The sequence below is a fragment of the Pan troglodytes genome, chromosome 18, assembly GCF_028858775.2.
Source record: "Pan troglodytes isolate AG18354 chromosome 18, NHGRI_mPanTro3-v2.0_pri, whole genome shotgun sequence".
NCBI classification, from domain to species: domain Eukaryota; kingdom Metazoa; phylum Chordata; class Mammalia; order Primates; family Hominidae; genus Pan; species Pan troglodytes.
Genome location: NC_072416.2, coordinates 12378494 through 12393415, shown reverse-complemented (window position 1 = coordinate 12393415; position 14922 = coordinate 12378494). Strand labels below are relative to the sequence as shown.

Genomic DNA, 14922 nt, shown 5'->3' with positions numbered 1-14922 from the left:
TGAAAATGAGTTGAGGCTGTCACAGTTCCGTGAGCATCCCTGCAGGGTGAGCTTGTCCCCACCATGGGGGACCGATGGAGCCACCATTATCAGAGTCCACAGTTAATCACACATACTTTCCTGTAGTTTATGCCAAAGTCAGCAGCCACTGCCAATTCTGCCCTACAAACCCCTTCATAGTTTGGCTCCCTGTCAGCCTTGGGAAGACCAGGTCAAATCCTGCAGCCTTGATCTGACTGTTTCCTGTAGGTACGGCTGCTGAAATCTGGGGTAGGAGTGGGGAGAAGCAGGGGAAGCCACAGATCAAAATGTTGCAGACGTCCTTTTGCCTGTTATTGTGGTATGAATCAAGGGCTCTTCCCTTGATAACAGTTAAACAGCTACTTTTAAGTGAACGTAAACAGTTGTTTTCTAAAAGAAAGAAAGAGTAGAAAATGAGGAGACATATAGATGGAGGTGCTTGTATTTGGGCTGCCCAGGAGCCCTTAAGTCATTCAGTTCCCTGGATGGATTTAAAGGCGGTGTCACTGTGTCATCAGAACTCTTCACTGTGACTAGTAACTAAAACCCGGTTCTAACTACATTGAATAGACTCACACACAAACAAACACACAAGGAATAGATTGAGTGGATTAAGTAAAAAAAGTTCAAGGGAGTGGCTCCAGGGGTTTAAACCATGTCTTTCTCTATCTCTTGGGCTCTACTTTTCACTGCAATGGCTTCACTGATTGATAGGCTCACACCCCCACATGATGGTAAGTCTGCAACTCCTTCTATCCAAGCATCCATATCTATCCCCCCAGCAAAGAGTATGATGAGTCTCACATGAATTTCATGCCTTCCTTTAGATGAATCAATGTGTGCATGGAGAAGAGATTTTCTGATTGGCCACTTAGGACACATTCTTTGATTGTTAGCTTTCGCATAAGAGTAGGGGTAATTCCAGAAAAGAATTAACAATGGATGATCCTTTCATGCTGACTGTGTTTGTCAGTAGTTAACTCTCTGGTGCCTAAACTTTCAAAGATGATGCTGGGAAACTTTAATGAAAGCTTGGATTGGTGACCCGGGTGCTGGGAGGCTCAGTTATCTGTTCTTATATGCCACTTTGGAGACACTGAGGCATTGACAGTTGTGTGAGCATCGGTTGATACCTTTTCTCAAACTCCATGTGTGACTCTTTGCAAAGGTGTCAGCTAATCTTGAGCCAGAGCAATAAGATAAACCCTATGCTTTGCAACTTGTCTCATACCTTTAAGAGACATTATCAGGATTCAGACTGAATTTTGCTGTTTCTCCAAGGCTCCTGCAAGAAGTACAAATCTCACCTTTGCAGGTAAAGTTCAAGTGCAAAGTGGTTTCATGTTCACTGCTGCTGCTGCTGACAGTGCTTTATGTTGCTCCCCTACAGGGCATTTACAGCTGCATTCATGGAGTGCACATTGAAGAAAAGAAGAAGTCTCCAGACTTCAATCTGACGGGATCCCAGAGCAACATGTTAAAACTCCTCCGGTCAGCCAAAAACATTTCCAACATGTCCAACATGAACTCCTCAAGAATGGACTCACCCAAAAGAGCTGCTGACTTCATCCAAAGAGGTTCCCTCATCATGGACATGGTTTCAGATAAGGGGAATTTGATGTACTCAGACAACAGGTCCTTTCAGGGGAAAGAGAGCATTTTTGGAGACAACATGAACGAACTCCAAACATTTGTGGCCAACCGGCAGAAGGATAACCTCAATAACTATGTATTCCAGGGACAACATCCTCTTACTCTCAATGAGTCCAACCCTAACACGGTGGAGGTGGCCGTGAGCACAGAATCCAAAGTGAACTCTAGGCCCCGGCAGCTTTGGAAGAAATCCGTGGATTCCATACGCCAGGATTCACTATCCCAGAATCCAGTCTCCCAGAGGGATGAGGCAACAGCAGAGAATAGGACCCACTCCCTAAAGAGCCCTAGGTATCTTCCAGAAGAGATGGCCCACTCTGACATTTCAGAAACGTCAAATCGGGCCACGTGCCACAGGGAACCTGACAACAGTAAGAACCCCAAAACCAAGGACAACTTTAAAAGGTCAGTGGCCTCCAAATACCCCAAGGACTGTAGTGAGGTCGAGCGCACCTACCTGAAAACCAAATCAAGCTCCCCTAGAGACAAGATCTACACTATTGATGGTGAGAAGGAGCCTGGTTTCCACTTAGATCCACCCCAGTTTGTTGAAAATGTGACCCTGCCCGAGAACGTGGACTTCCCAGACCCCTACCAGGATCCCAGTGAAAACTTGCGCAAGGGGGACTCCACGCTGCCAATGAACCGGAACCCCTTGCAAAATGAAGAGGGGCTTTCCAACAACGACCAGTATAAACTCTACTCCAAGCACTTCACCTTGAAAGACAAGGGTTCCCCGCACAGTGAGACCAGCGAGCGATACCGGCAGAACTCCACGCACTGCAGAAGCTGCCTTTCCAACCTGCCCACCTATTCAGGCCACTTCACCATGAGGTCCCCCTTCAAGTGCGATGCCTGCCTGCGGATGGGGAACCTCTATGACATCGATGAAGACCAGATGCTTCAGGAGACAGGTAACCCAGCCACCGGGGAGCAGGTCTACCAGCAGGACTGGGCACAGAACAATGCCCTTCAATTACAAAAGAACAAGCTAAGGATTAGCCGTCAGCATTCCTACGATAACATTGTCGACAAACCTAGGGAGCTAGACCTTAGCAGGCCCTCCCGGAGCATAAGCCTCAAGGACAGGGAACGGCTTCTGGAGGGAAATTTTTACGGCAGCCTGTTTAGTGTCCCCTCAAGCAAACTCTCGGGGAAAAAAAGCTCCCTTTTCCCCCAAGGTCTGGAGGACAGCAAGAGGAGCAAGTCTCTCTTGCCAGACCACACCTCCGATAACCCTTTCCTCCACTCCCACAGGGATGACCAACGCTTGGTTATTGGGAGATGCCCCTCGGACCCTTACAAACACTCGTTGCCATCCCAGGCGGTGAATGACAGCTATCTTCGGTCGTCCTTGAGGTCAACGGCATCGTACTGTTCCAGGGACAGTCGGGGCCACAATGATGTGTATATTTCGGAGCATGTTATGCCTTATGCTGCAAATAAGAATAATATGTACTCTACCCCCAGGGTTTTAAATTCCTGCAGCAATAGACGCGTGTACAAGAAAATGCCTAGTATCGAATCTGATGTTTAAAAATCTTCCATTAATGTTTTATCTATAGGGAAATATACGTAATGGCCAATGTTCTGGAGGGTAAATGTTGGATGTCCAATAGTGCCCTGCTAAGAGGAAGAAGATGTAGGGAGGTATTTTGTTGTTGTTGTTGTTGGCTCTTTTGCACATGGCTTCATGCCATAATCTTCCACTCAAGGAATCTTGTGAGGTGTGTGCTGAGCATGGCAGACACCAGATAGGTGAGTCCTTAACCAAAAATAACTAACTACATAAGGGCAAGTCTCCGGGACATGCCTACTGGGTGTGTTGGCAATAATGATGCATTGGATGCCAATGGTGATGTTATGATTTCCTATATTCCAAATTCCATTAAGGTCAGTCCACCATGTAATTTTCTCATCAGAAATGCCTAATGGTTTCTCTAATACAGAATAAGCAATATGGTGTGCATGTAAACCTGACGCAGACAAAATAAAAACAGTTAAGAATGCATCTGCACTGTAGTGCGATTGACATGTGCAAGAGATTAGGAAGTTTGGCTCGTAACAGTTTCAGCTTTCTTGTTATGCCTTCCATCACAGCCCAGGCTCACCCCAAGAACTCCAGGCTCCCCCAAAGAATAGCAAATCAGTGTGTTCGTGGTGACTGTGCTACCTTCATTATAGTTCATTTCCAAGACACATCTGGAGCCAAAGGCCCGAGGGACCCTCAGGTGGAGAGAGCTACAGGAATCTCTTTGGATGTTGATGTGTGTTTCTCTCACCCTCGGCTTCGATGGTCTTGTTCAGAGCTGCATAAACTAACACATTTATGTCTCCGAGATCTAAGTGTGGATCTTCTGTCTGTGACACAGTGGCCATTGTAGTTTATCCCGAAGACGCCTATGTACGTAAGTTTGCATTTCCTCCCTTCTGGTGATGACTCAGGGTTGTATAGTATCTGTTACCCCTTCCCTCCCAGAGTAACCATAACTCATTTCGTTTCCAAACAGCCATGGTGGTGTCCAATTAGCTGTGTATCGCTCTTCCCAGAGTTGTTAATGTGGTGACAAGCACCAACAGCCGTATGTGTACTGTGATCTGTAAGAAGTACAATGCCATCTGTTTGCCGAAGGCTAGCATGGTTTTAGGTTTATCTTCCTTCACATCCAGAAATTCTGTTGGACACTCACTTCCACCCCAACCTCCTCAAATCAAAAGCCTTCAAAACACGAGGCACTCTTGGATCTACCCTGAGTATCCTCCAAACTGTGGATACAGTTTAGTGAGACAAGCAATTTCTCCCTGCTGAGTTATTCTCTCTGTTGGTGGCAAACCACTTCACAGCACCAACAGAGATATAGGAAAAATTCCTCAAAGTATTTGTCATTTCTGAGTCACCTGCATTATCCCATTCTTATTCTACTCAAACCTGTGCATATATGACATGAAATGATACCCATTTTTTTTTTAAAGTTAGAGCCAGAGAGGGGAATACTTATGCATGGGGAGCCTGTTAGCACAGTGCCTGCCACAAAAACAAGTGCCCCCGACAAGATAGTTGCTATGTTATGACACTTTCTCAGATCAGGATTTTCTAGTTTAAAAATTAAATATTATAAAACCAGCAAATAATATTAACTAAACCTTTTATATAGTTCTACTCTGTTAATTAGTGTATTTCATGTACATGAATATTTTTGAAGTATTTGGGATAACTAGCCATCAGTGTTTGCAGAAGACCTCAGTCTCTTTCGGGCCATTACGGAAACACTAAGCTAATGTAGACTCGCCTGGCCATTTCCTGGTTTCCTCCTGCATTCTGCTTTACATTCTTGAAGAAAGGGATAAAGTGGCAGGTTGAAAAATTATCCCATTTCTTCTCCTCATGGTGTGCATTCTGTTTTGTAAGTATTATTTTCTTGCATGTGGGCAAGTGTCAGGGATGATTCTCTTAAAGCTCAAGGATGCATGGAATAGCTCCATCTTTGGGAAAGTACACCTGACCTACAGTGTTCCTATAATGAAAAGTGGTTGCAATAAATTTCAGGGTCAATGATAGGGAGACAGAGGGAGGCAGTGGGTGAGAGGAGCTTCCTTTCATTTTTGAAAGGCAGAAGGGGCTGACTAGGTGCTGGGGATGCATGTGCTTGAAAATGACATTTTATTTCCCGGATGTTGTACCTCTGCTGCCCCAAGACCCAGCCATGGAGAAGCCTGGATCGAAGGGCCCGGAATAGTCACCCCAACTTCTGATCCTAAATCTGAATTTCCATGACTGTGTAGCCTTTTAGCCCTTTCTACCTTCTGCCCTTCCAGTGCATTCCAGACCTTAATCCACCCCAGCAAGGATCGCCTCCATTTCCTCATGAGTCTGGGATGTTTTGACATGAATGAATTAAAAAGTCTTTCCAGAATACAGAACAGTGATTTGTCGTCAAGCCAAAGAGGCTTTCTGTCTTCCTCTGGTGTCCTCTAAACCCAGGGGGCTGCCAAATGCCACAGAGACCTCCAGGGAGAGTGAGAGTTATACTTGGACTGACTTCATCGGTCAGAAAGCCTTCCCCTAACAGCAGCATTATTTCTGCTAATAACCCCATACATCTCTGGATAAAGAAACTGAAAACGTGGCCTTTGGAAGAATCAACAGTAATGTTGTGAAAAAAATATATATTCTTTTCACTGACCGAAGTGTTTTTTCAAATAAATAATCAGAAATGTTATGCTACACAAAGTTTATGGTATCCCTTCTCTACTAATTCACTGACTCTTCAATGTGATGATCCCAAGCAAAAAAAAAAAAAAAAAAAAAAAAAAAAAAAAGAATCAACTACTGATCAGATGGTCAATTTCTACGGAAAAGATGTAGAGTTATTCAAAGGTCATCTAAGTCGGTTCAGTTTTTGCAAAAAGAATATCAGGAATGTAACGTCCAGTGGTAAATGGAACCCACAGTATGAGAAGTAACAAGAATTAAATAGGAAGCCTGAGACTATAGATCCATCACAGAAGATTCCCGTAACATATCCCAGCTCTGAGATCTTAGATTTGTTGATGGCAAGGAGCCCAAATTTCTGAACACAAATGCCTGAGTTTCAGCTGGCTTAAGTCAGAGCTGGCATCCATAATGATATTTTGTTAATTCTAATTGGTTTTCCCCACTTGAGAAGGACCCAACTAGTCCTCAGATAGGTACACTTGAATGCAAACGGTTGGGTCTCTGTCCATGGGTAATAGCACGCACATGCAACCAATTTAAAATACTCTGGGTAAGAGAGTCTTCTAGAGCGTAAACTGTACTTGAGAAACCTTTGTGCTTCTGGAAAATGGGTTTCATCATCCTTACATCTGCAGGTTCTTAGGCCACTTATGGTTTCAATGCTCTGAGCTGGCAAGTCCCTATAGGTCTATCTTTCTGCCAGAGAGACTTGCAGGATTATAATCTCATAATCTCACCACTCATTACTGTTATGTCCTCTGCAAATCTCTCTGCGTTATTTTAGCCAGCACCATGACTGGGCATCCACGGATTACTCTTGATTTTCTCTTCCCTGATTCACAGGATGCCAGAGAGTCTTAGTATTTAGTTTTTCTGGTGAAAGCATTAAAATTCACACATTGCAGCAAAATCTGTCAAATCATTTCACGCTTATTTTCTGGGGAGAAAAATAGAAAATTACACCTTGTTTACAAATGAAATAGTTTCACTTAAATGGGACTCTAGCCAAGGCAGTTAATTAGTCAAAAGATCCACAGCTGTCATATAGTCACACATTGTTTATTCTATTTGATATGTCGACCACTGATGTGTATTTAATATTCTGCATCCTTCTCAGGAAATGACAAATGCCCTGAATTATTTGCAAATAGAATTGCTAATGAAAAAGAAAAAAAATGTTGATGTTAATTAAATGGTGATTAAAAATTTATCTCCTTTAAATCTAAAAAGTGCAGCTTTAATAATCAGTTGTCATATAAATAAGTACCTTGTACTGAAATCCCTTGCGGTTTAAGACCTAAATAAACACTAATTTGAGAACTCTAAATACCTTACAGAGGAGCTGGATATATTCGTTAACATTATGCACATTCCTGTACTGTTTCTTTGTGCATAGCTGTTGTGCATGAATCCTTGAAAAGGGGACATGCGTTGTTTCTGAAATGGAGCCTGTTTGTATTAACCATGGCTATAGTAGACATGATTGGACTCAAAGAAAAAGAAGTTTGAGTAGGTGGAAGCTAAATGTGTTGGTTGATATTTAATGAGTGAAGGGTTCTATGTAAAGGCAATTTTCCTTCCAAAAGTACTGTTTATTTTCACTGGAGACAAAATTAGACCTTTCCAGATACCCCATCTCTTTTTGGTGAACAGGGTTGAAAGTGCTGTGGGGTCTATACTTGAAAAGTTCTCCCAATATGCAGTTACTGTTTCCCATTCAATCCCTATACATTGTACTGTGTTCATATCTAATTGTATCAGATGAGGTCAGCTTGCCACTTGATATAGATCAGAGATGATCAAATGCACTTATCCTGTGAATACAACTGCTTGTGTACACATGTATATAATATACATGCTTGATTTCTACAATTCACACGTAAGTGTATTATCCAAATAAAATTGTACATATTGTAAAGTTTATGTTAAAAATTAAATGGTGATGATGGTATTAACACATGGAAAACCCATTCTGGTTATTTTTATGGGAGGATATTTCTGTAGAGAGGGCACTATATTTTTTTAATCTCAGTTGCAGGGAGGATGACAGAGCCTAAGTAGAATATGGGTGTTGGCGTTCTTGGCCCCTTCTTTAAAAAACAGAACTCTGGGATGAGGGGTATAGAATATATTCTGCTCGCATTTGCTTCTGAAGACAATGCCAATATGGACTTGTGTGTGATTTCCTTAAACACATCAAAGGGCACAGATTTCCTATTTAAATTCCTTATCCTCTTTCCTCACCTGCACTCCTTCTGTGCCCAGCAGTACTTTCAGTATAGTATTAGCTAGAAGTGCCTGCCCAGAAGGGTCTTAGAAAAATAGAGTTCGTAGAACCACACCAAAAGTTAGGAGAAGGGGAGGAGAGATGAGAAAAATGAAGTTTACAAATGGGCACTTGCCTGTTTAAGATCATCAAGTTAGAGAGTATCAGAGCGAGGATTAGATCCAAGACATGGTTCAATTTCTGGCTCGATTCTCTGACCGGGCTGACTTATTTCTAGGTTTCTTTCAAGGGGACACTCCTGAGTAGCTCTGGAATAAGAGCCAGAGATCCCCATAAGGCTGCCCTGGTTTTTTTGTTTTGTTTTGTTTTTTGTTTTTGCCACTTGCCCTAGAAAGACCTACCCATGCTTCTTTGAATTTGGTTTTCCTTTAAACTCCCTCACAATCCCTGTCTTAAAGTTCCTAGAAGAGAAAACTTTTCTCAGAGACCGTCTCCTTAGGAAAAATCAACAGGGATATTGTTTAAAACCCCAAACTGAAGATAAAAGGCTGGCAGTGACCATTTAAATAATTGAGGTCTATGTATCATGCATTGAGGAAGAACCAAGCACATTGACCAGCTAATAGGAGGACTTCACTGAATGTCCACTTTATTTTGAAAGCCAGTTTGGGATTGTGGGGGAGGGGATGCAAAATAAATAGAAAATATAGTCTCTTCCCATAAGTAGCTTATGGTTTAGAGGTTCAGTTCTCTAATACAAAGGATAACCAAGGACCCATGCAATGCAAACAGAGACTAAACAGCAAAAATTAGAAATGACAACTAAAGTTGTAGCCAGGAAAAAAAAAATAATCTGATTCTATGAGCATACCTTTTTAAAAAAAAAAAAAAAAAAAAGTCCTTCCCTAAACCTTTAAGTAACTCTGGAGAATAGAGTTAGTGGTCCCGGAAATGCACTTGATTTATTTTAGTCTTCAAATAACGTGCTTAGGAGACCCAGGAGCTGCTAACCAGGTGAACACACTCACACTCCTACATTTTTGCACAGGAAGGCTTTTGTCTGGTTCCAACCAGTTCTCCAGTCCTTGCCAAATCATGCCTCCTCCCAGCCTTGCGTTATGACATGTGCCTCAAGAAAAGGTTGAAAAAATTCCCCAAAGGATTAGAAAATAGACCATGATGTAAAAAGACGAAGCATTTCCCTAAAGCTTTTTTGTTTGGTTTTGTTTTTGACGTTTGAAGAACCCTTTTGATAGACCAGGGTATGAATGTATCAGGGAAGCATAGAGGGAGAATTCTTTATCAAGTTCCAAGTGCCTACTGTTGTGGCTGACAGAAAGCATCAGGTTCCCTAGAGAGAAAACGGGGCAAAGAGACGGCAAAACGAATAGAGGTGTATTTCAGGAAGGATGGCGAGATGGATAGGGAGCTTTTGTCCCTCTGTCTATCCCATTCTGTGCATTCTTGGAATGTTACATTTTCTGCTTATCGCAAGTACTTGCCATGGATCTGCACCTGAATCTGAAAATATCAAAATATATCTAAATTGAGTGTAGGCGATATTCTAGGCATATCCTAGAATGTGATCCTCAAAACAACCTTAAGATATAAATATGATTGCTCCCATTTTACAGATAAGGAAACTGAGGCTCAGGTTTTTCTCAGCCTCGTCAGCAACTAGAATTAGCTAGTAAATCCCTAACGTTAGACATATTCTCAAAGTGCCTGGTCTCCTCCAGGGAGGTCAGAATAGAAGTCAGAAAGAGAGGTGTGCTCTTTTGAGGTTCCTGGGCATATACCCTTGAGTATCAGCCTCTGTGACAGGGAAGTTTGTTAGGGTCTTACCCCTCATTGCCTGATCTGTGTGTTTGGAGAACTTCTGGGGATCTCACCTCTGTTCATAGTTCCTTCTGAGACTTGAACACTGTTTGTGTCTCCCTTTCATATGCTTGCACTTAGCATTTAAAAAAATTCCTGGGGAGTTATTTTCTCTACTTAGCATGTGCCTAATCTTAAATATCTCTTTCCTAATGTCTCATCTTTTTATCAGTCAACATCAGGGCTAATTCCATTAAACATATGTACATAGTACATGCTCTCATGTGTGTGGGTATGCACACACACACACACAGCCATGTGACCCTCCATTAAAGTCCTCCTAAATATTGTGACCCATGTTCAAAGAGGTGATATTATTTGCAAGTTGACTATTCCTCCTATTTCATGTCTATGTTTGGTTATCTTTGCCAGGCAGATGGAATGAGTTTCAGAGGTGGGACTGGGAATAGGAAATAGAGTTTCTGCATGAATGATGGAGAGCTTTGGTAGTCAGAATGATTGAGGACCAGCTATTAAAATGTTGTTGTTGTTTTCCTTCTTGGTCTGTTCCTTTTTTTTTTTTTTCTTTTCCAAATTGTCTTAGAGATAATTCCCTGCTCACTTAGCATTAGGATAATGACGGTTATTCTGTCCCACTGAAGAGTGTTGAATTGGAACGCTTCCACCGGGCTTTATAGGTACCCAGAATGGCCTAATGTTTAACATATCCTGCAGGCATGCCGCTGAGCACACACTGCCTTTCCTGCATTCCCCCCTCTCCATGGTCTAAGCCACATTTCTTTCCTGGCATTTATGTTTACTGAGAGGCGAGGGGTGCATTAGGCCCATTTGATGGATGAGGACACTAGCGGGGATTTGAAGGAATGTCTTTCTGGGAGTCTCCATGAATTCTCTGGAGAGTTAGCTAACTTAATGCAAGTTAAGTGCTAGTCTATGAGAAAAATTTCTCAGCTGTTTTCATCTTTCAAGCTGGCAGTAAAAAGCCTTTTAAGACAGAAAGATTATTATTTGTTATTTGGAGATCCCGTTGTTGGGTCTACAAGTGCGTGACCATGTTCTCCTTGGAATGTTGAGCTATGCAGAAATGGAGCACTCCAAAGAACGATTTGAACAATAGCATTTCTTCTCTGGGGGTTGCATTTCAAAGCATGCAACTCTCCAGGGAACCAGAACTAAATTGCTTAAAATGAAGTCATTCCTCAGATTAACTTCCTCAGATAAAGTGTCAGCGGTCTGCAGAAACGAAGAAGACAAAACTGAGTTTATCACTCATAATTCTCTTACTTACTATGTCAGTGAAACAATGAGTTTGCATTTTTGCAATCCTAGAACATTCTTCATTAGCCCTGGGTCATGACCTCTTCCAGTTAATTCTCTTTCACACCTTTAGGAAAGATTTAAGATGAACCTTCAAAAGGATATTAACATAACTCGTAGCCAATACCACAGCTGCCTTTCAAATTAATGAGGTTAATTGTTCTCCAGCAAACATGAGTTTGTCTTTGGCATTTTAAATGCTTCCCATTGATCTGACATTTTGCTGTTTCAAGTTTTAAAGGGCTCAAATCAAAGACTATTGATAACTGAGCAAAGAGCGAAGATCCAGAAATACGAAAACATTGTCTTTTTTTTTCCATGAAAAACAATCATAGCCTTTTGAATTCAATCGAAGTTTCTACATTAGCCATCTAAGACTTATTTAATTATTTCTGTTCTCAGTCAAGCTAATTCAAGTGAATGAACAGTATTGACTTTTAAAATCTTTTTTAAATTTTTTTAAATCTTTAGTTTATTAAGTTTGTAGACACAGCTCTGGGGCCATGACCACTTACATAAATGTTTCAGTTTAAAAACAAAAGATTCAGGCCTCTAATTTGAGCCAAATCCAGGTGATCTTCTTTGAAATTTTTGATGAATTTGAAAAGATGAAAGTGGAACTTTTAACATTCATGTTCCCCAAATTTTTCACTGGGAAGGGATGCTAATTGCCTACTTAAGATATAAGTTCAAGAATAACATTTTCATAGAAAATTCAGAAAACTGCTTGACACAGCAGTGACATAGTTAGATGTGGCTCAGATGCCTTCCAAACCTGAGGGTCCCCAAAGATTTCTTTACCAGTTGTTTTTAACTATGAATCTTAATCTTGTTCATTCCCCTGCCAAAACAAATTTAAAAGCATAAACCTGCTGAATTAATTGGCAGAATTCACCATAGTTTATATCACCCCAGAATGTTTATGTGTATATGTTTATGTATACTATATATATTTCAAGCTGAATGTTCAGAAAGAATAAGGTGAGTTTCTTGGTAGCTTGAATAAGAATTAGATCATAAAAATTATAAATAATGGCCTTCTCAAAGAGGATAAATGATTCATTTTTCACTCACGTATTAATAATATGACTTGTTGCATAATACACAAGCTGGTCATTGCCTGCAAGAAAGTTATTGAATTAAGCAGCTATCCAGGTTTATGTCTGAGTCCATTTTTAACCCAACAAGGCTAGGATTGAACTCCATATGCAGAGGGTTTCTATTCACAGCTACATTCAAACAGAATCCAAAACCCACATCAGAACTGACTTGATGTCTTGTATGGTGGAGCTGAAAGCAAGCTGTGTGCTCTAAGCAATGGTCTTCATTTGGGAATTAATGTTCACTGATCAACTGCAGCAGTTTATATCTGTCATGTTTTAATCCACTGCATGAGGAAGTGCTAATAAGTGTATTAAATATTTCCAAGCATAGCTACAAAATTACATGTTTGCTTAACACCTTTCTATGATAGAGGAAGTATATACTATGGTTGTCTTCTTGTAGTATGTCTTTTAATTTTGTTCAATGTGTTATCAACTGTTTTAAGGAATGGGGATTGAAATTCGTGTGCAAACTGATATGTACATAACTCCTGAGGCAACAGAAGTGCCCGGTCATATGGTGTAAAAATGTAAATACAGGAAAATTTCATTTTTCTAATAAAGATAATTTCTGCCAATTGATATGAAAATGAGAAATTGAGTTGTGGTCTTTGTTGTTGTCATTGTTGCTGCTGTTGTAAGCATCACTGTGTTAGTCTGTTTTGCATTGCTATAAAGGAACACCTGAGGCTGGATAATTTATAAAGAAAAGAGGTTCATTTATCTCATTGTTCTGCAGGCTGTACAAGCATGGTACCCGCATCTGCTTGGCTCCTGGTGAAGCCTCAGGAAGCTTTTAGTCATGACGGAAGGGAAGAGGAGCCGGTGTGTCACATGACAGGAGAGAGCAAGAAAGAAATGCGAGGCTCCTTTAAACAACCAGCTCTCTCCTGAACTAATAGACAACTCACTCATTACCATAGGGTGGACACCAAGCCATTCATGAGGGATCCGCCTCCATGACCCAAACATATCCCACTAGGCCCCACCTCCAACTTCTGGTGATCACATTTCAGCATGAGATTTGAAGGGGACAAATACCCCAACCATATCAATTGCTAATGTTTCAGGCAGACTTAATGTTTGTACAAAGGGGAAATAACTTGAGTTCCCCTTGTGCAAGGGGAGAGGGTAGAGGGAGGCACAGAATTCAGGACAATTCTTGGCTTGGCTTCAGGATTTCAGCCAAAAGCTTAGCCACTGTCCCATACCTAGATCTCGTCTTCCCGTGCAGTTCCTGTACTTGTAGCCTTGACCCTGATAATGTTGACCTTTACCAAGAAGCACCCTTATGGCAAGAGGGAAAAGGGGATTCTTGCAATAGGGGGAGGGGAACCATTGCAATAGGGAGAAATCTCTGACAATAGGTCTGCAAGCATCTCAGGGTTAGGCAAAAGGTTTTTCTTTTACAGGGAGAAGTAAATAAAGCTAGAAAGAACAAGGTATAGGAAAGCAAGATGTACAGGAGTGGCAAGAACAGGAATCTTACCTATATGACTTAGGTAAGATTCACAGATGCTCCCCCCTTCTTTACCCATACCAAGGCCACACACAGGCCCTCCAAATGCCTATTCTTTGCCTCATAAGTGATTAACTGAAATTTTGAACCCCACTGATCAGTTGGAAGAAAATGCTTGTTAACCAAACGTTGAGTAAGGTTCCCTCCTTCTCCAGGTCCTTGAACTCTAGCCAAACCTCAGCCCGAGCCAGCCTAAAACCTCTCCCTAACAGCTCCTTCTGGGAATAGCGAGTCTTAAATTCCCCATCTATCCACCTTCTGACCAATTGTGCCTCTCCTGTTCATCTCACTTTCCTATAACCTGTTCTTTCTAGCTTTGTTTACTCCTCCCTGTAGAAGAAAAACCCTTTTGTCTAACCCTGAGATGCTTGCAAATCTATTGTCAGAGCATTCTCCCGATTGCAATAGGCCCTCTCCCTCTATTGGAAGAATCCCTTTCTCCCTCCCTCTGCAATAATCCTTTTGAATAAAGTCTCTCTTTACTAAACCCAGATTTGAGTTTGGTTTGACAACCCCTGTCTTCAGATCAAGTGACATTTCTACAACCCAAATCTGACCATGTTAGTTCCACCTCTCCTTGACTTAAAACCTTCAGCTTGGTCCCCCATGACCCACAGGCAAAGCCCAATTCCTTGCCATAGTGCACGAAGCCATTCCAACCCCTGCCATACCCTTTCTACCACGTATCTTATGCTGTATCTGAATCAAAGATATTTTTGCCCTTCACCAAGGACACCATGAGCTCTCATACTCCATGCTTTTGCTGATGCTGTTCTTTCTTCCTGGAATGCTGGTGTCCTTATCAATGCTTAATTCTTTTTTATGGTCTATTTTAAAGATAAACCTCTTCTTAGTCTTTCCAGGCTTCCTCCAGAAGCATGATTGACAGTTGATTTCTCCACGATCCATAGCCCCATGTACATACCTCTGTTATATAATGCATCAAGCTTTACTGCATTTTTAGGTGTGCTACTTTTCCTTAGAATGCGAGCTTTTCCAAAACAGGGGCCATAAAATTGTTCACCTT

General features: G+C 41.5%; 1 protein-coding gene across 4 annotated transcripts in view; it reads left to right on the top strand.

Moving 5' to 3' along the window:
- GRIN2A (glutamate ionotropic receptor NMDA type subunit 2A) overlaps window positions 1–12973 on the top strand; it is a 428905-nt gene extending 415932 nt beyond the window's left edge. For 2 of the 4 annotated variants that reach the window (XM_054668019.1, XM_016928499.4), the window contains one exon: window positions 1412–12973. In XM_054668019.1, coding sequence (XP_054523994.1) covers window positions 1412–3211 — 1800 coding nt within the window. In that variant the 3' untranslated portion in view covers window positions 3212–12973. 4 annotated transcript variants of the gene reach the window in all.
- The last annotated feature ends 1949 nt before the right edge of the window (window positions 12974–14922 follow it).